At 36.1% G+C, this 25603-nt stretch overlaps 1 protein-coding gene across 6 annotated transcripts in view; it reads left to right on the forward strand.

Annotated features, from left to right (window-relative positions):
• LOC149080080 (uncharacterized) overlaps positions 1-25603 on the forward strand; it is a 440318-nt gene that overhangs the window by 164078 nt on the left and 250637 nt on the right. For 2 of the 6 annotated variants that reach the window (XM_089239051.1, XM_089239048.1), the window contains exon 1: positions 21527-22028. The exons of 3 other annotated variants lie outside the window; for them this stretch is intronic. In XM_089239051.1, the coding sequence (XP_089095177.1) occupies positions 21639-22028 (390 nt within the window). In that variant the 5' untranslated portion in view covers positions 21527-21638. Of the gene's footprint in view, positions 1-21284; positions 22029-25603 lie in introns of those variants that run through there. One more of the 6 variants, XM_089239052.1, reaches the window with a different exon arrangement.

Raw genomic sequence — 25603 nt, forward strand, 5'->3', positions numbered from 1 at the left:
ACAACGAATCAACGTAGTTATTTAAAGTTTCGTCAGCTCCACATATGCTCACTCCAAAAATGCAAAATACCAGCTCAGATATGTTGAATATATTACACACAGTTGCATTAATATTTATATATATTTTATTCTACCTCAAAGAAAACCATAATTTGTTTTATACATTTGTTAGGGAACATTTTGTGGGAAGCGGTTGTTACTGCATTACACAAGAGTGTAATAAAATAAACACGGTTACGAGGCGAAACATCTAACTCTAAATTTTACTAATTAATACAAGAGTGCTCAACCTTTAGGAGAGTGTGGTCGACTTCATTGGCTTACAAACGTGTCGCGGGCCACTTAAGTGATCTATAAATATGCTGTGGGTCACTTGAGTGATTTAGGCTGCTTAGTTTCGGAAATGTGTCGTAGGCCGCTTGTGTGATATGTGTCGTAGGCCGCTTGTGTGATATGTGTCGTAGGCCGCTTGTGTGATATGTGTCGTAGGCCGCTTGTGTGATATGTAACTGTGCCGCTGGTGAAAACATACACCAGGTCAACAGATGGAATTTTTTCGACATAACTACGTCCTTCCGGACTCTGAGCTTGAATTACTTCGGCGACAGAGCCCGTATATGTTCGGTTTACCTTTTTTACTACTGTGCCACGGGCCACTTAAGTCATGCGGAAACTACCACGGGCCGCTTAAGTGGTCTGTCACTGTGTCTTGGGTCACTCAAGTGATCTTCAAATGTGATGAGGGTCACCGAAATACTGCGGAAATGTGCCGTGGATCACTTTCGTGATCTTAGGTTGTTACGCTGGTAACTTAAGTGATGTGGAACTGTGTCGCGGGTTACTCAAGTGCTCTGGAAATGTGCCGCTTAGTTCATTTTCACAAAATCAGGTTTGATGTATGGAACGTGGGAATTGGTTGAGCATGTGTGAATTAACAAATTCAATAAACTCTTTGCCTCACACTTGTTCTGTCATCTGTTAATCGTAAGTTATACAGTCTTTATTTTTCAAAATACTAATACCTAACAATATAATATGTATTGGATGTCATTAGATATCGTGTTTAGTAAAAATTTGAGGTGGTAATCGAATGAGATTTTCAACTGATCAATCAAATTTTTAATCGGTTCTTTTAAAATGTAAATTATTTGTGAATATGTCATTCAAGTATTACGTCAGCAGGATTTTAGCCATTTTTGATCCCACCCCTTTCTTTCAGCAAAATTTCGTTAGCTCTGCTCCCTACCCCTTAATTCATATTAGGGGGTAGGGAGATCAGAGACGTAATCCAGGGGGCCATGAGCCCACTATGGCCCCATCCCTGACGGCCAGAAATTTATTTTTGAAGCAAAAAAAAAAATAACTTTTTTTAATTAAAATATCGAAGAATTTATCACGTATCCTTTGTATGTTTTTATGCGACCCACATCCTAAGCCTTTTGTGCCCCCTCCAAAGGTCAATCTTGCGTACGCCTCTGACTGGATTGAGAATTGAGTCTGACCAACACCGTATGACACTTCTATAGTGAACTTTGTTATGTATGCACGGGGATTATTTTTCACATGATATTTTACATAGATTGAATACATTATATTTTTAGCTTGTGTTCCATGTTTATATCCCAGCAACGCACAAACCAGTTGTGGTCACATCTTTCCATCATATAAGAAATTTTTTTTCACGAGTAGTAGTTTCTCTCTTTGCTGGTCCCGTAAATCATCGCAAATCACTCAGGGGCAACGCATGTGACGCGCTGAGTGCAGATACAAAACAAAATAATTTAGCTGACCTCCCCACACCCCGAGGCAGAACATAGAGGGAGGCGGTCTGCAGAGGTCAGAGGTTTATAGAGGACTTATCGATAGGGCGGGGGACTCGGGTGCCCACAAACTGGGGAAAAGTTTGTCTCGTTTTTGACATTCCCAAGGAGATGCCATAAGAATATTTCAAAAATTTAATGAAGGGTGGTTGATGACGTAATCATCATTCATATCCCTTCTCTCCCCCGTTATCAAAAGTCAGCAAATCCGAAGCCCTCTCCTTCCCTATCGATGCTGAGGTAATACTAGAATGGCCCAAACAAACATTTTATAAGTAGTTAATTTTATTGATGCTATTAAATCTAATTTATAAATTTTATGCATCTATTTGTCAAATGTGAACAAATACAAAACAAAAGTGCAAGTTCAGGTCGTCTGCTGGAAACAATACAGTTTACTACACTACTTGTTGAGTATTGGGTTTTACTCGCTTTTATATCAAGTCAGGTTTTTTAAACGGTTAATTTTGGTAGATCACTGATTTCGAAACAAGAGACCCCATCTTCATACTGCTAATTCCCTAAAAACCATGGGAAACAATTTTAAAGGATATTTTGCTCTCGAATGGTACTAGAGAAAAATCCATGAAATATATTCATGTATCCCCGTTTATATATTTTTTAAGTTATAATTTTATAATTTTCTGCTAAAATGTTATAGCTCGATTGTGTGTCGAACAAATCAAGTTAATTCGCAAAATTTAACGAGAAGTTTGACAGCATTTTAACAAATTTTGATCGAGTGGATTAACTCAATTAAATTTTAGGAAAACAATCAACAATCAACTACTCGATTAATCAGAACAGCCTTAATGAAAATCAACGTAGGTGCCACAACAGTATAACAGCCGCAAGGTTCCAAAACTGTGTTTCCAAAAACGTAATCGCCGCGTAGAAATACGGTACATAATGTTTTCTCACATATAAGAATTTCACACGAGGAACTTATACTAGTAAATGAACAATATCGAGTTTATGAACTGGAATCTTTTTTATGAAGATCTCGTGATGTACATAAGATTAACAATCATTTTATGTCAATTCATCATTTTTGTCGCAGAAACGGTTATTTTCTGCACACGAAGGCTAATTAAACCAGGACCTACAATTTATTGCCAATTCCGAACGACAGCTTTATTTATACTCGCCGGTAGGTTGGTGCTCTAACCCCTCGATGTGGAACTCTACGGTAGTAATCTTTTTCTGTGTCGATGTCACCGTTTCTGTTGTACCCCTGTGTCAGCAAATTTTTTGACAAGGACGAACCTTCTATCGAACTTGCGACACCTCTAAACATCCTTTGGTACTTTATATGAGTATCTTATCGACCTGGGCCTATCGCGCCCATAAGATTAAAAATATCTTATTTTTCATAAAACTTACAGAATCATATGGATGCTTCTTGCTGCAGTAGCTTAAATGTTTCTTAATCAGGTGGAAAGTATGTAAAAAGGTAAATATATGATCTCATCGATTTAGTAGAAAAATTGATTGATGGGGATGGAAAATATTTAACGATGATTCTTGTAATTTGTAAATATGGTACTATTTATGAATAATTTATAGAAATATGTCTTCTTATAAAGGACTTATGGGGTCATTCAAGAGAGAGATGAATAAAAAAAACGGAGTTTGCGTGAGTGAAACTATATCAAAATGCTATTCAGTAAAGACAGATTGTCTTTCTTTTAGTTCTTGCGGACGCATTAGGCTCTCTCTGTATTTTTTTTTTCTCTTGTTAGAAAATATATCCATTTGATACTTCTACAGGTTTGAGAAAGCTGATACCATTGGTATATATATATATGGTTGTATGTAACATACATAAGGTTTTTTTGCAACATTCTTGTCTTCTTTCGTAGTGGAATGTAGTCACGTTGCTCGAGAGTTCTTTCTTAGTATATTTTATAGCGTTTGTATTGTTATTATTCCCGGTCGCTTTCGGCCGAACTTGAAAGTTTTCTTTTTCTGGGGTTCCCTCTAAAGTTTTTTTTTTTTTCATTTTCTTTTTACTTATTTATTTTTATTTATTTTCAAACAAAACGGACGGTATCTCTTACACACATACTGAAAAAAAAATACACACACATTCTTGGAAATCACTTTTTTTATTTTTGAGTAAAAAAAATGAGAAGAACTTACTTTGATGGGATTTGAGCACGAGAGATATGGGCGTTATGAAAGTTGCACAAAATTTCTCTTTTTGCTCTTGGTTGGATGTTTAAACGCCTGATGGCACTTTTTCGCTCTCTTTCACTCTCACCATCCGCGCATCCCCGGAACCGTTTTGTTAGATGAAGTTTGGTGGCCACACAAAGTTTTCGTGGATGGTTGTTGATGATCTTGGTACTTGTGGTATTTGTAGCCACACACCGACGAATGAATGGATGGGAGGAATTGCTCGAAGTCGTTCGGTTTTTGATCACGTTAAGCCTTTATATGTACTGTATATATATTTTTTTACTTTTATACTTCCGCTAAAGTTTTTTTTTTTCTAATGACATTTACCTCGTTTGTCCGAAAGAAAAAAAAATACGATCTAATGTCTGTAAGTAACTTGTGATATTCATCTTCATATTTTAAGAAATTGAGTTTTTAGACATTTGCACGCATTCACATTTTCACTGGTTGTTTGGTGGCGTGTATCGATAATGTGTGTATTGCGTAAATATGATAAGGTGATTTGCTATGATGCGTGCTCCAGGTGCATTTAGAATTATCCGTGTGCAATTTTTACCTTTTTTTTGGGAATTTCTAAATTATTCTTACAGTGTATGTTGAAAATCAGTTTTGTTTGAAGTAATAAGTGTTCCATATAGCCATAATTACTCGTAGTAATGTTCGTAATATTTTTATAGCAGTGTTTTTGGCGTGAATATATCTTGAATTAGTTTTCTGACTGGACTGCTTTTCATTTTAGAAAAGTTAACATAGCGAGTTTTTGCCGCTCCTATCTTTGTTTTGAAAAATTCAATGGAAACACCACTGATGTGACAAGTTTGCAGGTTTTGTACTCAGAGCCGCAACTAGAATTCAACCGGGTCAAGCACGCAGTATTATGTTGAACACACAGATATAAGGTAAATTTGGTGCCCCCTCTGGTTCAGTGCCCGAGACACTAGACCATAGTTTCCCAACCTTTTTCTCTCCCATCGCCCCCAACGCAATCTAACCCATAGAATCCTATGTTATAGTTTTAGCTTCTATCGCACCCCTGGAACATTCCATCACCCACAAGGGGGCGTTAACGCCCACGTTGGGAACCACTGTACTAGACTCACCTGATCTTCCCCGTCAGTTGTGTCCTGTTAGTACTGGATCGTTATTACTCTGTACCGTATCGATAACATCTTCATGCTATATTCTCAGCAAGTAAACGTTGCAGACAGAAGCCAGCTGTGTGATACATAGTTTCCGTTCACGCATATCCCGCGATTTCTCACTTATGTGAATGTGTCTTTAGGCTTTATGGTAGTTAATATATCGAGGGAGAAATCAGAATAAATTATGCAGGTAGACATTCACAAAAAAGTTGAGGAATTTGTCAAATGATACTGGATTACGAGGCAGAAACCAAACTAAAATTAAGACCGAAACAAACCCGGTAGCGAACAGTTCATTTCGTAATGCCATAAAATTAGTACAACTGGAAAAGACATGAAAAAATTTGGGAGTGCACTGCTATTCATTGAAGTGAGCTCGGAGTGTTGCTCGGACAACGAGTCCAAAAACGATCAAAAATTTTGACCAAGTTTAAACTAGCTTGAAGTAGACATGAAACGATGTTAGCGTTATTGCAACTTTGTTTAAGTAAGGTTCAGTAATGAAGAAGTTGTTAAAGCATATTTCTCTAGTATGGATTTAATTCACCAGATTCGATTTGAGAGTAGAACTAATTCACTGTATATTAAATGAACGTGTTACGAAGAAAGACAATAGATTACGAGTCGTGATTAGTTAGAGGGGGTGTCTTTAGGTTTAGTATTGTTACTCCAATGTACAAAAGACGCGTTCATGGTTAAGCTTGCGGCCGTGTCGATGGCACAGCCCCCCGTTTTTCAATATGATTCGTTAGTTGTACCAATTTAGAGTTGGGAAAGCAGTGAATTAATTTTCGCGTATGTTAATAGCCTGAGTTTCCTATAGCATTAAGTACACTATAAGTCTTGAGCAATGTTACGCTTTGTTAAACCCACAATTCATGGGTTCATCTTTGCGTGACCAACAAGGAATGACTTGTACGTATCAAACTACCAAGAAGGATATCGTAAAACTCGATCAGCTATTAGATATTCAACGAGTGTGTAATCTCATAACATCGACGCGAACTTGTATCACTACAAATCGCGATGCAGATGGCGGTATAGATAGCGTTTGATGTAACTATTAGAAGTCCGACGTGTAATTTTTAACTGTATATTCGACCGATAGGGTGCGCGCATGACACTTTGAAGAAGCTATAAAATAATCGAGGATATGTGAATCGGGCAGAGAAGTGAGTGAGCGCGTAAGTATGAGTGGATGTCGTCGGGTACGGTGACGTTGACCACTAGAGCGTAGCAGGTAAAAAGACAAGATTCGCGATGTCAATGTGTGTTCAACGGGCAGAACGTCACGCTACTGGATGTTATGCTACACCAGGCTTACATTACACAAAATTGGGGTGCGCCATGGGGCAAAAAAAGGAGAGAAACGAAATGATAAAGGCCTGCTCTTAACAGCAAAAGAAAAATACAAAAAAAAATGGCTGAAGAACCCGATAGTATAAGGTCTCGACTTAGATTCGGCTAACCACCCATGGAATGCCGGGGATAGGTTCTCTTTCCTCCTCTTGAAATCTTCTCGCACTTTCCTTGGGACCCAACCAACGTTCGTCGACAGAAGACGGTGATACCCCATTATTTAGTAGTCATGGAAGGTTGCATCAAGAAAATCTTTAGCAAATTGAGGAAGCACTTAATGAGCATAACATCCCCTCGTGGACTGGTCTGCATTTTTTTACGGTGCACCCTGCTATATAAAACACTTGAATTGTAACATTTATTTGATTGCTTCAACCAGCCATCTCCCTCTTTTCCCATTATGATCAAAATATCTGCTTATGAAAATATACTCGTTCTCAAAAGTTAAGCAACGAACTGATAATTCTTCATTGTAACGTTATGACGATATAGAGGGAAATCGCTATAGACGCCCACATCGGCCTTCATGTTTTCACTAGAGGTTCAGAGACGCAAAATGTCATTGATTATTGGTATGGATCGACGTTATCGAGCGTGTGCAACCAGTCTAGGCGACCTTATCCTATATTGGCGCCCGAGTGGCGTGGTGGTAAGATGCTCGTCTACCACCATGAAGGCTACAGTCACGGTTCCAGGTTCAAACCTGAGGATATTGAAATATGGATATTTTCCCTAACGAGCTTGAAGCGACCACCGATAGACCGCGCCTTTATTTCCACCCCATCTCATCAATGGCAGTAAATTTCAATATAGCGATATTGCAAGAGTTGGTATTTGGTGGAATAATAATAGCTATATCCTATATTGGCCGACCTTTTTTGTGTCTCAATACATGATTGTTCTTTTCTACAACAATTATTTGATTTTAGATTTTCTATTTTCTTTGTAATTTCACCAGAGTGTGTGTTTTGCGTCTCACGCTATGGTCTGTGTGTACTCCAACAAAAAAGAATGAAAAAATTTGTTTTTATAGGCATTTTTTATTTGGTTGCTTAACTTTTGAGCATTAGTGTACACTTATAAAAATAAAACACGTTCTTAAAAATTTATGCATGTTTGATATTTCACGAATAAATAAATTCGTTAATAATGAAATCAAAATGAATCCGATGAAAGAAATAGTCGTTTCCAGCTAGCTTTACCGCACACCAACCATATATCGACATATGGCAATTTGTAACTAGTGGGAAATGAAGGTGTTATCTATCGGCTGTCGTCCCAGGCTCGATAGTTAAAGAACCTTTTCTGATATTTTAGCTGGATTCGAAACCCATGGACCTTGACGACAACCTTCATAGTGAAAGACGAGAATCTTACCACTGCGCCACTCGGGCGTTTAAGCTAGCTTTACTGGTGCAGGTTTGTATGATCGAGTGTAGGTGCAGTAGGCTTGTGTAAGAAAAATCGTCATCACGTTGCCCTAAATACGTCGTGTAGATCAATTGTTTGAACGAACAAACAGAATTTCTGAAAATTCGGATGTGGCAAAGTGATTTATATTGATTAGTTTTTAGCTCATTATGTGACTACGATAAAAAAAGTTGTCTGGCTTTTCTACAGTCCTCCATATAAAATGCTTTTTCTCTACGGTTTGGAAGGCGTTGATATAAGCCTTGGAAAAAATAGCGTCCCATCTATAGCTAACTAAAAAATGAGGGCAACATAATGAAATAAAACTTTTACTACGTACCATCAGGCTTAATTTCAAATTATTGGGTCTGCTTTCTGAAACTTACCTGCGCTAAATTCGGAAAATTCAAAAACCATTCTTGTTCTACAGCAGATGTGATGATGGTAAAAATTAGGTGACACTGACTGTCAGAGGCATACGCGGGGAGGGGGGGGGTGACCTTACACCCCAGGCTGACCAAAAAAACCAGAAAAAAATAATATTAACATTTCAGTAAAAAAATTAATATATCGAAAGAAAATACCCTTTATATGATATTATAACCAATTTCTGTCAATTTAAATGCTTTGTAAGGGTGGTAACTCAAAATTTCTTAGAAACAACATTTTTGTGCCCCTCCAAAGATCGATCCTTCGTATGCCTCTGCCCCTGAATGTAGAGCATCATAGATATTTTAAGATAGGTTGTTACGGTTCTAATTGGTGGCAATGTCTGCCGGATGAATGAATTCTAAATTCCCGACTATTCCGTAATCGCTAACTAAAAAGATCGTCATTACAATGACGCGAATACATCTAGTAAATCAGTTATCTGACGGAGCCCACTTCATTTTTGGAAAGTTTAGTAATTAAAATACTTTAAACTCTTGCTTCTCAAGAAATATGCAGGTATAATTGCATATGCTTTCCTACCGTTATCGAATAGATTATTTTTAAATCATTTAATCTCAGAGGAAACTTCCAACTACAAAGAATGTTTCTAATGCTGTCACAGATCATCTTGAAAGGTGTATAACAAAATTAGAAATTAAATTTTTTATACGATCCTTAGGGCTTGTGTAAGTCATGCCTAGTAAAACGTTTTTCATGCGCTGACATAAAAGTAGAAAAAATCTATTCCCTTACGATGAGAATTCACCGAGTTATTAATAGTTAAATTTTAGGAATTTTTCTACAGTTGAAAAGCGCATAATTCTTTCCAAATTCTACGAGGACGTATAAAAATGTGTATAATAACTAATGTAATTTTCTTTACATTTCATTAAATGACGTAATATAAGGAGTTAGAATGCGCATCTCTTAGGATGTTCTTATTAGGATGAACGAATTAAATTCGCTGAGAAATTATCAGTCTGTGAAATAGTTTTGTGAATAAGCAGCTATTCTCATCAAAATGATGCATCAACTAGAAATAGTTATTATTAGGTCAAAGAAAAAATTGATTTTCTTTTTGTTTCGCATATTAGGACATGAAAATACTTTCATTAAAAATAACTTAGAGGACCCAGGAGATCTATAAAAAGTTCAAATTAGTAACTTTTCAGAAGTTCTGTGGTAATTTTTACTGGAATAGCTTCTAAGACGATATATGAAAACATTTGAAACTTTTTTTTTTCGTAATTGGAATGAGCTGTTAGATAACAGTAAGAGCAAACAATCCTCTATAGAATATATAAGAAATTTTGATTTCTACGGAAAGACCTCATTTAACTACATGTCAAGAATTACAAAATGCAGATAGAAGTCAACGGTATCCATAAGATATTTTGTTTAGACAAATTCCACGGTACGCCATTAAACGCGCGCGCGCGCGCGCGATGAGAGTACAAAATATTATCTCAGTTATGGGTATCAGACCAAGACCATGGTACGTACTTTTACCAAATATGTTATATAAAAGAAGTATTCACGTTTAAACTGGCTGCTATGTCGGTAACATTGCCACCCCTAATTTTTTTTAGCCCCATTGTTCGACTAATGTTCTCTGACAGAAACATTATGATGAAATGAAAGTAAAATTTAAAGAGATATTACGGTGGTTTTATATCTACAGACACTCACCGTGTCACGTCAGACACGACAAACATTCTTCAACATGCGAAACTTTCTAATGAATTTTGTTTTTGAAACTTCTTAATTTGCTATATATTCATGTCCAAAAGTTGGACATGATGCACAAACCAAGACTCTGAACTGTGCGTTCTGAGGCGTAAGCAGAATCGAATTTTCATTGGAGCCACACAAGATTATGGAAGGGGAGCACAAGAATTTGATCTAAAGATATGTTGAGTTAATAATTTTCTAAAAGTATTTCAAATTTACAGAAATTGATTAAGATGTTATGCAAAGATTTTCTTTTGATATTTATTTCTTTTTTAAATTATTCAATAATGTTTTCTATTTCTGATGGTTTTATGGGAAAGCACGTCCTCCCCCCCATATGCCCTCACTTGCGTACCCCTATTTTCATGTCTCCACTGATTCTGACAGGGAAATCACCTAATACAGCAAATACAGTATAAATTAGTGTTTGCTGAAGTGAGCAATATCGCCCTCTGCGGGAAGATAATATTTACGGATGCAATTTAGGATGCCACACAGGAAGAGGTGGGGGCGATGAGAAAAACAATTTTCTGGGGATGAGGAGGTGGTGAACAAAAAAGTTTTAGAAACTACTGTGATCTACGCAAACCATACATGTAGGCTTGGTTATTTCCCGTCAGAATAGGTGGGGACGTGGTCATATGGGTACGTGAAGGGGGGAGGGGCATATGAGAGGGGAGAGAAGCACGTGCTCTCCCACAAAACTATCGGAAATTGAAAACATTTTTGAATAATTAAAAAAATATATATCAAAAGAAAACACCTTTTCATGGCGTCTTAGTGAATTTTTGTAAATTTAAATTGCATTTAGAAGAGAAATAAATCAAAATTCCTTTAAAGGAGATTCTTGCGCTACCCTTTCCGAAATCTTGTGCGGTCCCTCCGAAAATTCGATCCCGCATACGCCTTAGAACGTACAGTCCAGAGTGGTGGTTTGTGCATTGTGCTTAACTTTTGGACATGAGTGTATTTTGATGAGTCGTCTATTTTGGGGGAAAAAAAACTTCAGACGTTCAAATTTCTTGAACGTCCAGTCCATAATAAACTAGAGATCTACTACTGGAAACGATAATCACGAGACGATATACTAACTGATACTGAAACGCCAGCATTAAAAAAGTAGTTTTTACTGTTACGCACAATGAATAGTGAAAGGATCGTGTGCTTATTGATCACCAGTAAAAAAGATTGTTTCAATCTATAGTTCTCGAAAGAGACTGATAGCAAGAGCAACAGTTACTTTTCGAAAAAATCACTTAATTGCAATGTGTCTCGAATTAAGTTTTCAGAAATTAACATTATCTCCATGATATCAACGGTGATTGTTTGGTTAGTTCAAAAATAATGAAAAAGGAAAAATGAATCTGAGATTGATGGATTATTTGATTGCACAAGAGATGAGAGCTTTACAAATTGAGGGACTATTTCTTTATCCTCATCGAAGCCACTACTTGTCAAAGTATTCAAGCATCTGCTATAATCTGATGTTATCCCAATTGGCTGTCATTCGTGACGTGTTCTTTTAAAATCCGTGTTACGTGACTGCAGTTGCTTAGGTTGAAAAAAGTATTTATACAGAATCAACAATGAAAAATAAACTAATTTTTTGCGAACTATCTTCCACTTAACCTTGTCTGAGTGTCTATATTTTCCCGAAACTACTGGTTATATTTGCATAGGCTTCGCGTTTTAATAATTAAAGATCGATCTTATTTGCATTTCTTTCTGCCGTGTTCGTTTCAGGTAAATTCAGGGTACGCAAGCGATTTTGGTAGCTCTGCAATCAACAATTTTACTAAATCACTAACGTTTCATGGATGCTCTCAAATTGAGGAAGTTTCTTTTTACATCGCTGTTTTCCGTTTTTCTTAGTTTCAGTTTTTATTTCGCAATCAAGTAGCAGTGTTTAAGAAGTAGAAATCCTGCTACAAACCTTTGACAAGATTTTCATCACCAGATTTTCCAGAAATAAGTAAAGGTCTATTTCTATATCTATTTATTCTGAGACAAATGCATTACTTACCGTATACGCCTACGCAAAGAGAAAAAGTTTTTCTCTCATAAATTTTCATTTACATAAATATATACAGGGTGTTCTGTTAATGGACCGACAAACTCAGAGGGGTTTTGGTAGACATCAAGATGAACAAAAATTGCAATGGAACATAGTGTCGCAAACAACGTTGAGAGGGTGAAAATTGCGAAAAACGCGTGTGGGTTTCAACGTCACGCTGGAATGACAAAAAGCACAATAATAACTACAAAAAGATTTATTTGATTACTTATTACAAGGGTTGTTGCAGGAGGCGGCCACTGACGTCATTGCACAGTCTACAAGGACGTAAAATTGAGGAGTGCGTACATTGCGCGGTCTCCCTGCATCACGCCTTGCTGGATGGAAGGTCCCTGTCACCGGTAGTAGTCGATCGATCTTGGCGAAGGTAGTATGATGCGGACAAAGCCTCATCGGATATTTCTGTTGATACATCCGCTGTGCTAAGCGCCCATTGCCATCTGCTCGACCGCGAATCAGATGCATATCAGCGTATTCCTCGTTCATGTAGTCAGCCATCACGATACTCATTGAAACAACAATATTCAACTAACTGCTTCACGTGCTTACTACCGCAATAGCGCTAATTTACGTCGTCCGCAGTGCGTGATCTTACCCCAGCGCATGCATTTCGCGATGCTGCTTACGTCAGATTGGTGAGGGAACCAACGAACGCATTCAGCGATCAACTAACATCCACCTTTCGTATCCTCTGGACTCAGAACCTGCATGCGTTTTTCGCGATTTTCACCCTCTCAACGTGGTTTGCGGCACCTTGTTCCATTGCGATTTTTGTTCCTTTTGATGCCTACTAACAATTCTCTGAGTTCGTCGGTCCATTAACAGATTACCTTGTGTGTATATATATATATATATATATATATAAATGCACAATATGTGAAAACATATATATATATATTTATTTATTTTCCTTTTTTAATTTATCTCTAATTTATTGCGCAAATCCAGCTACAAACAGACACCAAAATCGGTAAAATAATATTAAATGTTATAGAATTCAAAAGTCTGTCCAAGTTTGAAACTTTTACGGGTTTTGAATTTCAAGTTCACGGCTTGTGAGCGTTTATTGATTCGACAGTCGGTTACGAGTTCACTGATGGACTGCACTTTCGAGACAAACACTCGACCGCACCTGAGCACCCAGGAAAGCAACTATGTGACTTGAGGGACATAGAAAATTCGTTTTGTTTCCTCTTAGACACCGTTATCTATGCCTGGTCACCGCTACAATTGAACGCAACCATCAATTTTCATTTCATTCCCGATTTCTCTGGGACCGAAGTTTATAGCACACTTCGTAAACTTGAACAGCGATTTCAAGAGTTTTTAGCTGTGTTTTTATGACACTCTTAGCTTATCTTTGTTGAGCTTAGAAGTATGAGTAGAAATGCTTTTATGTATACTTAAATTATTAGTTGATAATATTATTTCATGAATTGTGAAAAAAAGAACTCTCGAGAATCTGATGAGATCTGTATAGAATTTACATTCTTCGGAAGTCTTAAGAAAACACAGGATTGATTGTATTACGTAAAATAATATAACGGGACAGCACTTTAATGAACAATAGGCTTTAATCGAATGTATAATTCCCTGTATATTTTTCAGTGCCCTACTTATCATGTACAATCAAAACATTCAAGTGACTTTTTAAAGGTTCTCAGATGACGATCTGTACATGTAAAGAGCTGGACTGTTACTTTTTGCGAGAAGAATTTTGTCAGCAGGGATCGGAACTGCTAAAAATTAACTACTCGTTTTTAATGCTTTTCGGAAATTTTTCGTTGGCTTTGAATCACAACTCTCTATATATAGTAGGAGACTATAGTATTACAGTTTTCGAACTGTTCAGCCTTGTTGGTATTAGAAAGCTGATAGCCACTGTATACAAATTTATTTAGTCCCGTATTTCACGTAATATTTAAAGCGCTTATTTACGTTTCAATCATGAAATTGCAGACCGAATATATCAGTAATGCGAAAACCGTTCGCCTACCTCACAGCTTTGTCAGAGTTATCACGTTTTTCGGACCACTATTGATAAGACACGCGAATCACGTTCAAAATAAGGTGGAATCTTCCGACAAAAAGGTACCTAATCGCATTCGAAATAGAAATCCTACCATGTTATCACCCTCGTGCATCTCTCTATTGGAGTACTGCAACCAGACGTGTCTGTTCCTCTTGTGTGTTATACTTGTCTCATGGGCTTCTTCTTTTTACAAACTAGGAAAAACTCACAAGTGCAAAAGATACATAGAGCAGGGGAGTACGAATTGGGCGTTAATGCCAAGAGTCCCCCTTAAGTCCTCAGATCACAAACCTGTTTGGTTTCTGGATTGAAAAAGAAAACGAGAGTCAGAGAGAGAGAGAGAGGTAGATTCAAAAGAAATATAAGGAATTTGATCCATCCCCAGTGCTTATGTGCTTCAGACGTGAAGGATTTAGTTTTTTATCCACTGTCGAACAAGAGGAAAAGAGAATAGGAACCTGGCAGTAATATCGTTGAAAATTCCGAAACTTAAAAAAAAGTTGTGGCTAGTGTCTATCTTTTTGATAACGATCATGTTTCTTGTTCCCAACCTTCATATTAGAAGTGAAATTTGGAAGTGGGATCAAACTGACACTAGACAAATAAAAATCATTTTTAATACACAACACACACAGGTTACACGAAAATCGATACCGTTCGTATATTCACCGAATCTAAATTTTGGTTGTACATGATGTATAAATTGAACAATTGACATTTGTATAACTAGAGCGTTTTTTTTCCAAACAATTTTCTCTTCTCATTTTTTTTTATTACGTTAAAATATGAATGTTCCATGTTCTTTAAGCTGGTATTTTTTTAATTAGTGTCGCAGATTTAATTCAGTGCATTTTTATATTAAATTTAGCACTTCAAAAATTTTTCAATATCACATAAAAATAATTCCATTGCTGAAAAAAAAACGATTCGTGCATTGGAATTAGTTACAGATACTAGGAAAAAAATAGCCAATCTCGAAAAACTAACAAAGTCTCGTCAGATTTTTCGCAATACTTACTTTCATTGAAAATAGTATTGTGTTATACAGAACGACTGTATTATTATTTAGTCCTGAAGGACCCAAAAGTATCTCTTCAGTGAAATAGGGTTTTATTCTCGAAATAGCAGACGCTATAGAATTTGAGTAGACGTCTCTCTGAGCATATGAGGTACTAATTTGGTTTGGAAGTTCTTCTATCCGCTATTTTTACTGTAAAGATAAGCAAATCTCTCTTTCTATTTCTCCCTGCTACTCTTATTATAGTGAAATGCCTTCTAAGTAAGAAGATGCGCAACAATAAAAGAGCGGATCTCTTTTTGTCTGAATCAACTGCGAAGATTTAATTACGACGAGCTCAACGGAGGGCTTTAATGCCTCAAACCGTATGAGTTTCCTGTAGAATTCGCGCTTTGCACAATTGCAGTTAGACATAGTAGCTGCTGAGGAAATACCTGCCGATATATATATTTGTATACATGTATATATGCATCTCTTTTCTATTACGTACGTTCCACTTTTAAGGCAGAAGAAAATTGTTTTCTGGATGTGCATATATTCGCAACCATGAACAATATAACGAGAAGCAAGAGAGATAGTTCTTTTTGATGACATACGAATCTATTGTTCATCTTGCTTCCTACACGAATAGGGAATATCCCACTTGCGAGTGGAACGTTTTCCTGAGATTTACCGTCGTTTTTCCCGAGGGCTATCCCGAAAGATTTTTTGAACGCTAATGCCGATTATTGCTCACTTGATATAAAGTGAGCACCTTATATCAAGGCCAGCTTACGCGTTCAAATAACTATTCCATCAGAGCTAGAATTAAGCCTCATGAAATTCTTTTGTATTTGAGGAAAGAACGATAAAAATTAATTTTCGTGGAAAAGAGTTTGTGTTTCATCTTACACTCACGTGAGAGAGGTTTTACCTGCTTAAACAACCAAGTCTATTATTCAACAATTCATCCAGGTGAGTCATAATACTTTAGACACGTATATCAAATCAAGATGCATTGGACTCGTGAGCAGAAAGCCGTAAATGCCTTGGAATTGGTCTAATTTAACACTTAAATCCTAAAAGTGTGCGTCACGGCTCCCAGGTTTATTGCGACGAGCTGTAAATATTGATGTGTGTGCCTATAATTTATGCTTTAAAGTGGTTTTTTATGAATGCACAATATCTACTAAACTAGGCTAGGTGGTCGCAGATGAACCATGAATGGCAAGGAACCACAAGTGGCAAAAATTTGAGAACCACTGCCTCAAATGCTTAATTTTTATTTTCGAAACAAAAGATGATATTATTTTCCTAGTTATGACACATCATATGCAAAAATATCATTTAAAAAATATATTTCGAATTGTGCTGTTCATACAAAGCCTCATTCAAAACGATTCAAAATGTGTAACGCCTCAAAAATTGCACATGAAATAAATGTATTGAAGTAATATTACTTATCAAATATATTACTTCCTACTTTCTTTGTGATTCAAACTATTCGGATTACAAACTTCAAGGTAAAAAAAAAGAATTGGAAACAAAACATTTTAACAGATTAGCGAAATCACAGCAACACATGCTCTGCAACAAACAAAGTGTTGTTATCGTTAATTGGGACATCTACCCCAGCAAATTCAAAATAAAGAATGGAATGAATATGACCTTCTATATTACATGCAAAGACAATTCTGAATTTTTATCTTCAAATTTGCTACAGTAATGAACGTCCAGAAGTTTCTCTGCACATAAACAAAGCTACACATTTAGGGGTTAAACATTTGAAATCAAATTCCAATTCCCGATGACAATATATATATTTTTTAATTACCGATAAATTTAGACGCAGTGTGTATATATCCACTCGCAAAGGATGATGTTATTTGACTTATCTCGTTTATCATCCTTCGCAAACATTTTTTAGTCACCCTGTTGTGGACCGTTCATCAGAGAGTTTGTTTCACACATCAATAGCCAAAATCAGCCACTAGTGACCACTTTCTTATCCTCTATTTTGCAAAGTAATTCCACTGGAAATTCGAGTAAAGAACTGAACCTCACTTCATGCATGATAGACTTTAAAGTTTCCAACTAGAAAACAAAAGATTTTTTTTTAGTTTTCCTCTATCTCTCTCCAACTCTTGTCCCTTGATTTTTTTTTTTTTTTGTTATTCTGAGTTTTAACGAATTAATGATTTAAAAAAAAATTCCATGGAATAAAACGCGCTCAGAAATTAGTTTCTTCGTTTTGTGGAACTCTTTTGTACTCTTGGGTGCTTCTTCGATTACCACCAAATTTCAAATTATTTCTATTTTTTTCCCCTTTTTTTCCTTGATTCTCCTCAACAGACTTTGATGTCGTTTTTGCTCCCAAGGAGCTATCGAAGCATCGCCTATCTGAAAAGCACCTTCTTCCAGAAGAAGAGAACAAGAAAGGAGAGAAATCCATGGTACGCGTGCCGGCCAATTGGCCCCTCGTTTTGATAGTTTGACTCGAATTTCTTTTCCGTTGAAAATTTTTGTTTGCTTGTCTTCTTTTTTATCAAGTAGAATCTCCTCTGCCGCTGGTTTTATTTAGTTTCTTTAGTCTGATCGGAAATCTTCGGTTGAACATTGTAGAGAGAGAGAGAGAGAGAGAGAAAGAGAAAGAGAGGGGGATGATGGGAACGAAGATCGCAGTTAAAAAAAATCTGGAAAAAGAGTAAAAACGAAAAGGAGGGAAGCGAAACAGTTCCATTTTGGCTTGAATAATGACTCCAATTCTATGGATGGGGAATGAGCGCTTGCTTGCTTACTTACATTGCTTGCTTGCATTGCATTGCATTGCTTTGCTTGCTTACTTGGTTCTTTTTCCCCACCTCTAGGGGAATGAGTAGAAAACTTTTCATCCTGTGATTGGTAACATTAGCGGAGAATTTCTCTGGCCTTCTCTCCCCTTCGTCTGTTAATGATTTTAAAAGGCTGGGAAAACCAAGTACAAACGAACGAGCTTTGTTTTTATTTCCGATGAGGTTCCCATTTTTCCTCTTTCTCTCCTACTCTTACACACTCTCTCTGCCGTTTTCTTCATAATACACCCGCATTTTGCCTTTATGAATTATCCGCAAAAAAATTGCAAAAGGAGAACCCGTGTAATATGTTCCGTGTTATATTATAACGAATTTCATTCACAGCCCCTACATGATATATGATGCTCCATTGATTGAACCGTGTATTTGTTATAAATTCATCGAAAATGGTTCGAATTCAAATGGATTTTGCTTGTCTTTTCATTCTCTCTACCCTACATCAAGGAAAGTTTGTCTATTCGAAACATACAAGATCGTGTGTATTTAGTAATCGAATTACATGCATATGCGAATATGTTCCTCTTTTTAAAGTCGTTTTACTGGTACGGGGAAAAATTCGATTTCAAATGAGAATTAACTATAATTGCAAGGTCTTTTGATAATTGATATCAATTTTTCAAACATACAGTAGGTATGGAGCCCTCTCATCATACCCAAATTTTTTGCGTAATAAGATATAAATTTACTGGGAATTTTCTCATGCCATGTATAAAGTTCTCATTAACTAACCAAAGTGTCTTTGAGAGTCACTGAGTTCGTGGAACACGGGTTGAGGACCCCTAGTATGGGCTGTTTCAGATTTTTTTTTTTGCAGAAACTTCTATTTCGTTCCGTTTCCAACTCGGAATTAAAATGAAAATCTATCTAATATTGGATAGACTTGACAATTAATTAATTATAAAAATGGGATCACCGTAATATCTACAATGAATAATATAAAAACATAGTCCATAAAGAAAGTCTTAGAAGCAAGCCAAGAAAGATTACGGAAAAAGATCAAATCACCTTCGATATTAAAAAAAGTTGATGAATCCTGATTTTTTATACTAGGTGTATTTTATGCTCAATTTGCATTCAATGTACCAAATACTTGTTTTATACCCTCCTCTATTTTCTGCTTTTGATTTCTTCAAGTCTTTATCAATTCGTTTTCTTATTTTACTTTTAGCCATCATGTGTTATAATAAATGTCTTCCCCCTTTGTCTTTACTTGATCTTCCAATTTTATCCCCTTTTCTTAGCGATCTCAATGTCAATTTTAAAATTTATTTCTTGTTAATCTCTGGGAATATCAGGGAAGAAAGAAAAATCTGACAAAAATGATTTTATATAGGATTTTATGTTTAAGAACTAAAACTATTAAAACTCAAAGGGTTTGCCATAAGAAAAAAGTTGCTTTATTGTTAGCAAATTTTTAAAATCGAAAAAGAACTGCTAAAAAAATTCAATTTCTAAGTAGTTCCACCAATGTTTTTGAAGGATATTATTTTCAATTATTTCAGAAGTTTGGAGCTCCTTTTTTATATTTTTTGCCTTTTATTTATTTATTTATTTTCATTGGCGCAAGGACCTGTAAGAGGATGTTGTTCCATACTTACTTCGCGCATGAATCGAGAGAAATTATATTTTTTTTGCACATGATAAAATTCATAACTGAAATGACTCAAAAATTTTAGCTAGCTCTTAGTAATGTTTGTAGTTACTTATGCATACTACTTATATATAGAATATTATCTGTTGTAATAAACCGGCTATACCTCAGTAGAAATTTCAGCTGAAATATTGAGACGGATCAGTTATAAACCTTTAATGATGAGTATTGCTATTCAATTTTTGTTTGTAACTCGAATGTGCAGAACTGATAAATTTGAAAATATCGGAAGAAATCAAATGCAAAGTATCACAAAAGCTTGATACAAAAAATGTTCCGCTTTTTATTGTGTATGAACTACGATTCTCCCTCTCTCTCTCTCTCTCTCTCTCTCTCTCTCGCAAATATTTTATATTATTTTATATAATTATTATTATTTTAAATATTATTTTTTATAATCATATAAAATGATTACTTTATTTTGTATAAATTTAATTATTATTAATTATTCTTATTTTATATAAACATTTTCAACACGTACAAACACGTATAATGCAACCATTTCCTAACAGATTATAAAGTTTTGTGCTGTCAATTAAAAAAAATTGATGCCTCTGAACGTCTAATAGCATTTGAGCATTGAATTCCTTAAGAAAACGCTTAACAAAAATTATTCAACCCTTTATTGCTCTTAAGCACACACACAACATGGTTTTCTTATATATTTTAAGTAAACGCATTTTATATTTTGAGCTTGTTTCGGCATGGATGCATCTAAGCAACTCATGAACATCGATTTTTACTTGTGAGCAGTTCATGAAGTTTCTATAATTACCACCAAAAAGGCACACATTTCTCCTATTTTAGAACAAGCTAAGCAAGAACGATTTTTGACCCTTGCGTTTTGATGGAAAATGCCATGTGTCGAGGAGACATATTTTTATGAATTCTTGAAAAATGATAGAAAATAAGTTGGCAAATAATAAATGACATTTTTAAACTATTGAAATCTGTGTAAATCATATAAGCACAGTGTGTTAACTGCAGTACAACACCTCATTTTCTACCCTCCATCCGCGGCTGGTTTTGAAAATTTTCTGTATAAAATCGCGGAGTATTTTTATCCGGACGCGATAATACCGTACGCAGCGAAATTTCATAGAATACATAAAACAAGATATTCGCGTTGCTCACGGCTGGAGGGTTACATATTGACAATAATTTTTTTTGTTATATAATCTAATTAAATTAATTAATCTGATTTTTTTTGTCATGTACATTCATTTATCTCATTTGCTTAATATAACTGCTCAATTGTTTTACCTGCACAATTAAAAGGTCAGGGAATTTTTTCCTTTATTTCCCTATTTGTGTTTATATAAATACACGTAACATTGCATTTGTCATACTTTTTTGTCGAGTTTTATGCCACCGCCTTGCTTAAGTGGCTTTGAGTTAAAAGTTGTGGTACGATTGGCGATTCGCGCGCGCGCGAATTCCGCAAAAGTGAGGCTGTCGTTTTTCGCGCCAGCTGAGACGGGGGTTGGGCTTTTGGTAACGCGCAAACTCCGTCTTCTCCTTAATGGTGATCAGCTCGATGATCTCGCAAGGAGGGCGGAACGCGCCGCTGCAAACATCATCTTAGCCGAACCCTCAGTCAGTCAGTGAGTGAGGGAGCGTGTCCCGAATCGGACGGAAACAACTTCGCTTCCAACAACCACCGACAACAAACAACACCGGCAACGACTCGTGCCTCACAAACCTTTCAATCTTTGTCGAGGTTCTCTCTCTCTTCTCTCTTCATCACTTGCTTGACGTGCGTGTCTCATTAAACAAATATATATATACATATATATACGAGGGCAAAATCAAATACGCGTGTTGCTGGAGGAAGAACTTGAGGAGAGAAGAAACAGAATCGAATAAACTCGATATTAAATAAAAAGAAAAAGGAAGGACTGGACGTGAAGTCCGTCGGCTCGAGGCCGACCGGACAATCGCCCCGCAGCTCTCTTGGATGCAGTCGTGTCTCGAGTACCATCACCATCATCATCATCACCACCACCACGGTACGCACTCGGGTGCTTCTCATGTGACGTACCGCACATATTCTCCGGTTTCGTCGCCGCTGCCGTCGCCTCTTAATCACCCTATCAAGGAGGAAGAAGAGAACAACAACAATCCTTCTTCGTCCTCCCTGCACGGGAACCTGACGACGGCTTCTCCGGCCGCCGCATCGTCGGCCGCCCAAGGCGGCAACGGCTCATCGACGGCCGCTTCGGTCGGTGGACATGCTGCAGGAGGAGGTTTCTATGGATCCCAGCACTGCTACATACCTGCTGCTAAGAAAGTCGACTCCTTGCCCCGTCTTGGGATGCTTGGAGGGTCTACCCCCGGAATGTATTCGGTAAATATTTTCATCGCTTCTTTTATTTCTACACTATGGACACGTCATTCTAATTTAGTTTCGGTTTCGAGCGAGAGTCGCTTGGTTTCAGAAAAAACGCAAATTATTTCAACTCACGCATGCACATTATGTTTAACTGGTCCTTTAAGCATGTAAATGCAAAACTCTCAACTGTATATCATCATTTACATTTGCTTAATAGTGGATAATGATGAGTGTGAAACTGAATGCTCCCGTCAATTGAGAATACTGCTACGTAATCAGATTTTTTATGCAAAAGGCACACATTTCAAGAAAGGTATTTCAACCTCAAACAACGAACACTAAAACCGTGTATAGGGGCCAAAAATGTGTTATTTTTTGTGAACTCCATAGGGCTTGGAGCAATTCTGGTCCACTGCGAAACACAACATTACGGCATTTAAATTAAAAATACTACTGAACTAGCCAGGATGCAGGAGGTTTGGAAAAAAAAAACTTGCTCTATTTCTATGAATTTTAAAAATGCACAGAAAAGAATTATGACTGTGTAAGAAATTAGTGAGGATTCGGAACCATTAATATTTTAATGTTTCTCTTAGTTACCTCTTTCTTTTACAACTAATGGACTATTACTTTTGAAAAAACCCTCGTTGTTATTTCTTGGTTTCGATTTCTTTTTGGAATATTATAGTCCCGCGTCTTTTATATTTTCTTATAGCAATTTCACTTGGAAAAATATTTCTGAATACATATTCTCTAACTACGTATATAAACTACCTAAATACGAAATAGACGTGATTAAGGAAAAATTCTTGCACGATTTTTATCATTCGTTGTTCATAGAACTCTAATTTTTTCACTGGGAATCCCCTTCAAATTTCATGATTCCTTATTTGATTCATGACCATTGTTATGAAAAAGCGCATCCAAGGTATAGTTTCTGTTTTTAACTTTCAAGTTTTTTTCGCCTGCAAACATAATTTAATCACAAGAAAAATACACATTTTTGAGCTATACATTTCCAGAACTATTTGGATTATTTTCCTGAATCTTGTATTTATTATCACAGCGATGACCATAGTGCCGCGATCACGCAAGCTGGGCGTTTTCAAAATCTCGCTATAAATTAGTGAATGCAGTAGAGAGATTCTCAATATTATAGTGAATCGCTACGTAGTTGGTTGAAGTAAAAATTTGATTATTAAAAATATTAAAATTACTAGTTTTTTCTAAATAATTTTACTTTTGTTGAGAAACTTGTTAATCATTCTTCAAAAACTGCTATTGCGGTATTTAATTTTGATTCGTTTTTGTTGTTCTATTCATCGTTTTCCAGTTTCGGTCAATTTCAAAAATATATCTTCACTTGATTTATTATTCGACAAATTTTAGTGTTCTTGTGAGAAATTCGTTTTTCTCGAGCGTTTTCCGTGGTTGGTGTCAATTCTGTGACCATGGGACTTTATATTCCTTTCAGAAGTTCCGGTCGGTTTTACGGATTTACTACATTTTCACGTAACCATTACCCATTTTAGGGTCTGCAACAGGTATGTTGGATAATTTCAAACTAAATAATCCTCTGCGTTTTCACGCGATTCGAAAGCGTGACGGAGACATATTTTGTAACAATAATAATTAAAACATTAATCTAAGAATATTAATGAGTAGGAAATAAATCATTCATCTATGAAACAACAGCATGAAAATATTTTCTTTTATAATTTCGTTTTACCGGTTTAAAGAAAATTTTGATTCATTGAAATTTTCTGGTTTGTTTCTCGCAAAACTCCTTAATAAATAATTATACTCTTTCGCTGTTTCAAAGATTTTCAGAACTGTTTATTCATTGTTCGCGTGGCCGAGTGTATGTATATACGTATCATGGCTAACAATTTAGTGTTTGTGGTGATTCATTGTCAAAATTGTCTGGGGTTAAGTAATTAAACACCATTAAAGCAGCTCATCATCATCCTTAGGCGAAAGCCATAAGTCTCGTCTGAAGAGAGAACCATCAGCAAGTGGCGTATTGATTACTCACTGCTTGTTCGCTCAATTGACAGTGTTTGTGTGCGTGTGCTCGCTCTCTCTTAATTGATTGCGCGCTCATTTACTTGAAACTTCTTCCGCAATAAATGAACGATTACAGCGTGAAACACACGATTCATATTCCATGAATAATTTGTCCTTTTTAATCCACTGGAAAATCAACGTCGGTTGCTCTTTTGAACCCGATTTCGTGTCGCTCTTCCGCGGGAAGAATCAAACGACGATGCGCTAGAGTTTTCTAGTGGTTTCATTCACACCTGGTATATATTTTTTACTTTTATTTACTATTTATTTTGAGCGACATTTCCATGGTGTTCATGCATTTCAAATATTTTCATCCACACTTCCGTTGTTCTATAGTTTCCGTTTCATCCTTGTAGTCGGCTCAGGTTCTGAAAAAAGAGTGGTTTTGTGATAAGAACGTAATGAACCACACAGAACAAATTTCATTTCATCATTCAAAACGAAAATTATAAAAATCTAATTCTTCAGAGTTAGGAAATTAGAAATTTTGATCGCAGTCAAAAATAAAGAAAATCAAACACAGAACAACGGAAATATAATTGAAATTTTTGTCATCCGTATATGGAAAAAAAATCAAGTAACACAACAGGTTTTCATACTACTTCCAGAGGTTTCACGATATCTCTCAAATATTATATCTGTGTTGAGTTTGTAAATATCATATCGTAACTTATATTATCACTAGCTAGTTTTCGAAACATTACGCAATTTAGTTTGAAAAAAAGCGCAAAATCAGCTGTAAAATACATCTCACAGAATTCAACAGAACATAGAGATGTCATTCTTTAAAGTATTAGTTAAAAAAATATTTTTCTCCTGGAAAATTTTCCTTTTAGATATTGTATCTTATTCTATGAAAACTTTAAAATCTAGATACTTTCGAAGTTTTAGATTTATCATTATCTTATCGTGCCCAATATATCAAATAAGTTTCTAGAACTTAAATTTTTATTAATTGTGACTTCGTTTTAACTAATTCTTTTCTTTTTCAATGTTATTTTTTCTCTCTATTGCATCATGAGCAAGTGCTCCTGTAACAGTTGTGGCTTCTTTATTTTCTATTCTTGTAATAGACCCATTTCCCGCTATAAACACGTTACTTGCACTAGTATTTTGTCTTATTTCAACCTCCCTAACCCCAAAAACTGTCTGTTTCTGTTGCTTTCTGCCACACACACACACACATGCATACACGCCTGATAGCGTAGTACTACGACGATTATTTTTAACCTTTGGCTTCACTTCCAAATGCGATGGCGGAAACAGTAGCATAGATCGGGAGAAATGCACGTTCACATACAAACACACACACAGGGAGCGCAGTTTTCCCCTTCGTAATATATTTTATTTATTTTTCTTATAACATTGTTTCTCTCTCACGCTCATAGCGTTCAGACTTGTGATGCGTCGCGTTGTTTACTATGTAAGAGTTTTTTTAATTTATTTCATTTTTTAATTTTTATTTGTCGAGTGCCGTGTATGCTGGAATTAATTTACGTCATCCGTTACACCTGTTAGTAGCT

Source organism: Pholcus phalangioides, unplaced genomic scaffold, assembly GCF_987345545.1.
Source record: "Pholcus phalangioides strain wild (caught in Gottingen) unplaced genomic scaffold, Ppha-v1.0 ptg000011l_1, whole genome shotgun sequence".
Lineage (NCBI taxonomy): Eukaryota > Metazoa > Arthropoda > Arachnida > Araneae > Pholcidae > Pholcus > Pholcus phalangioides.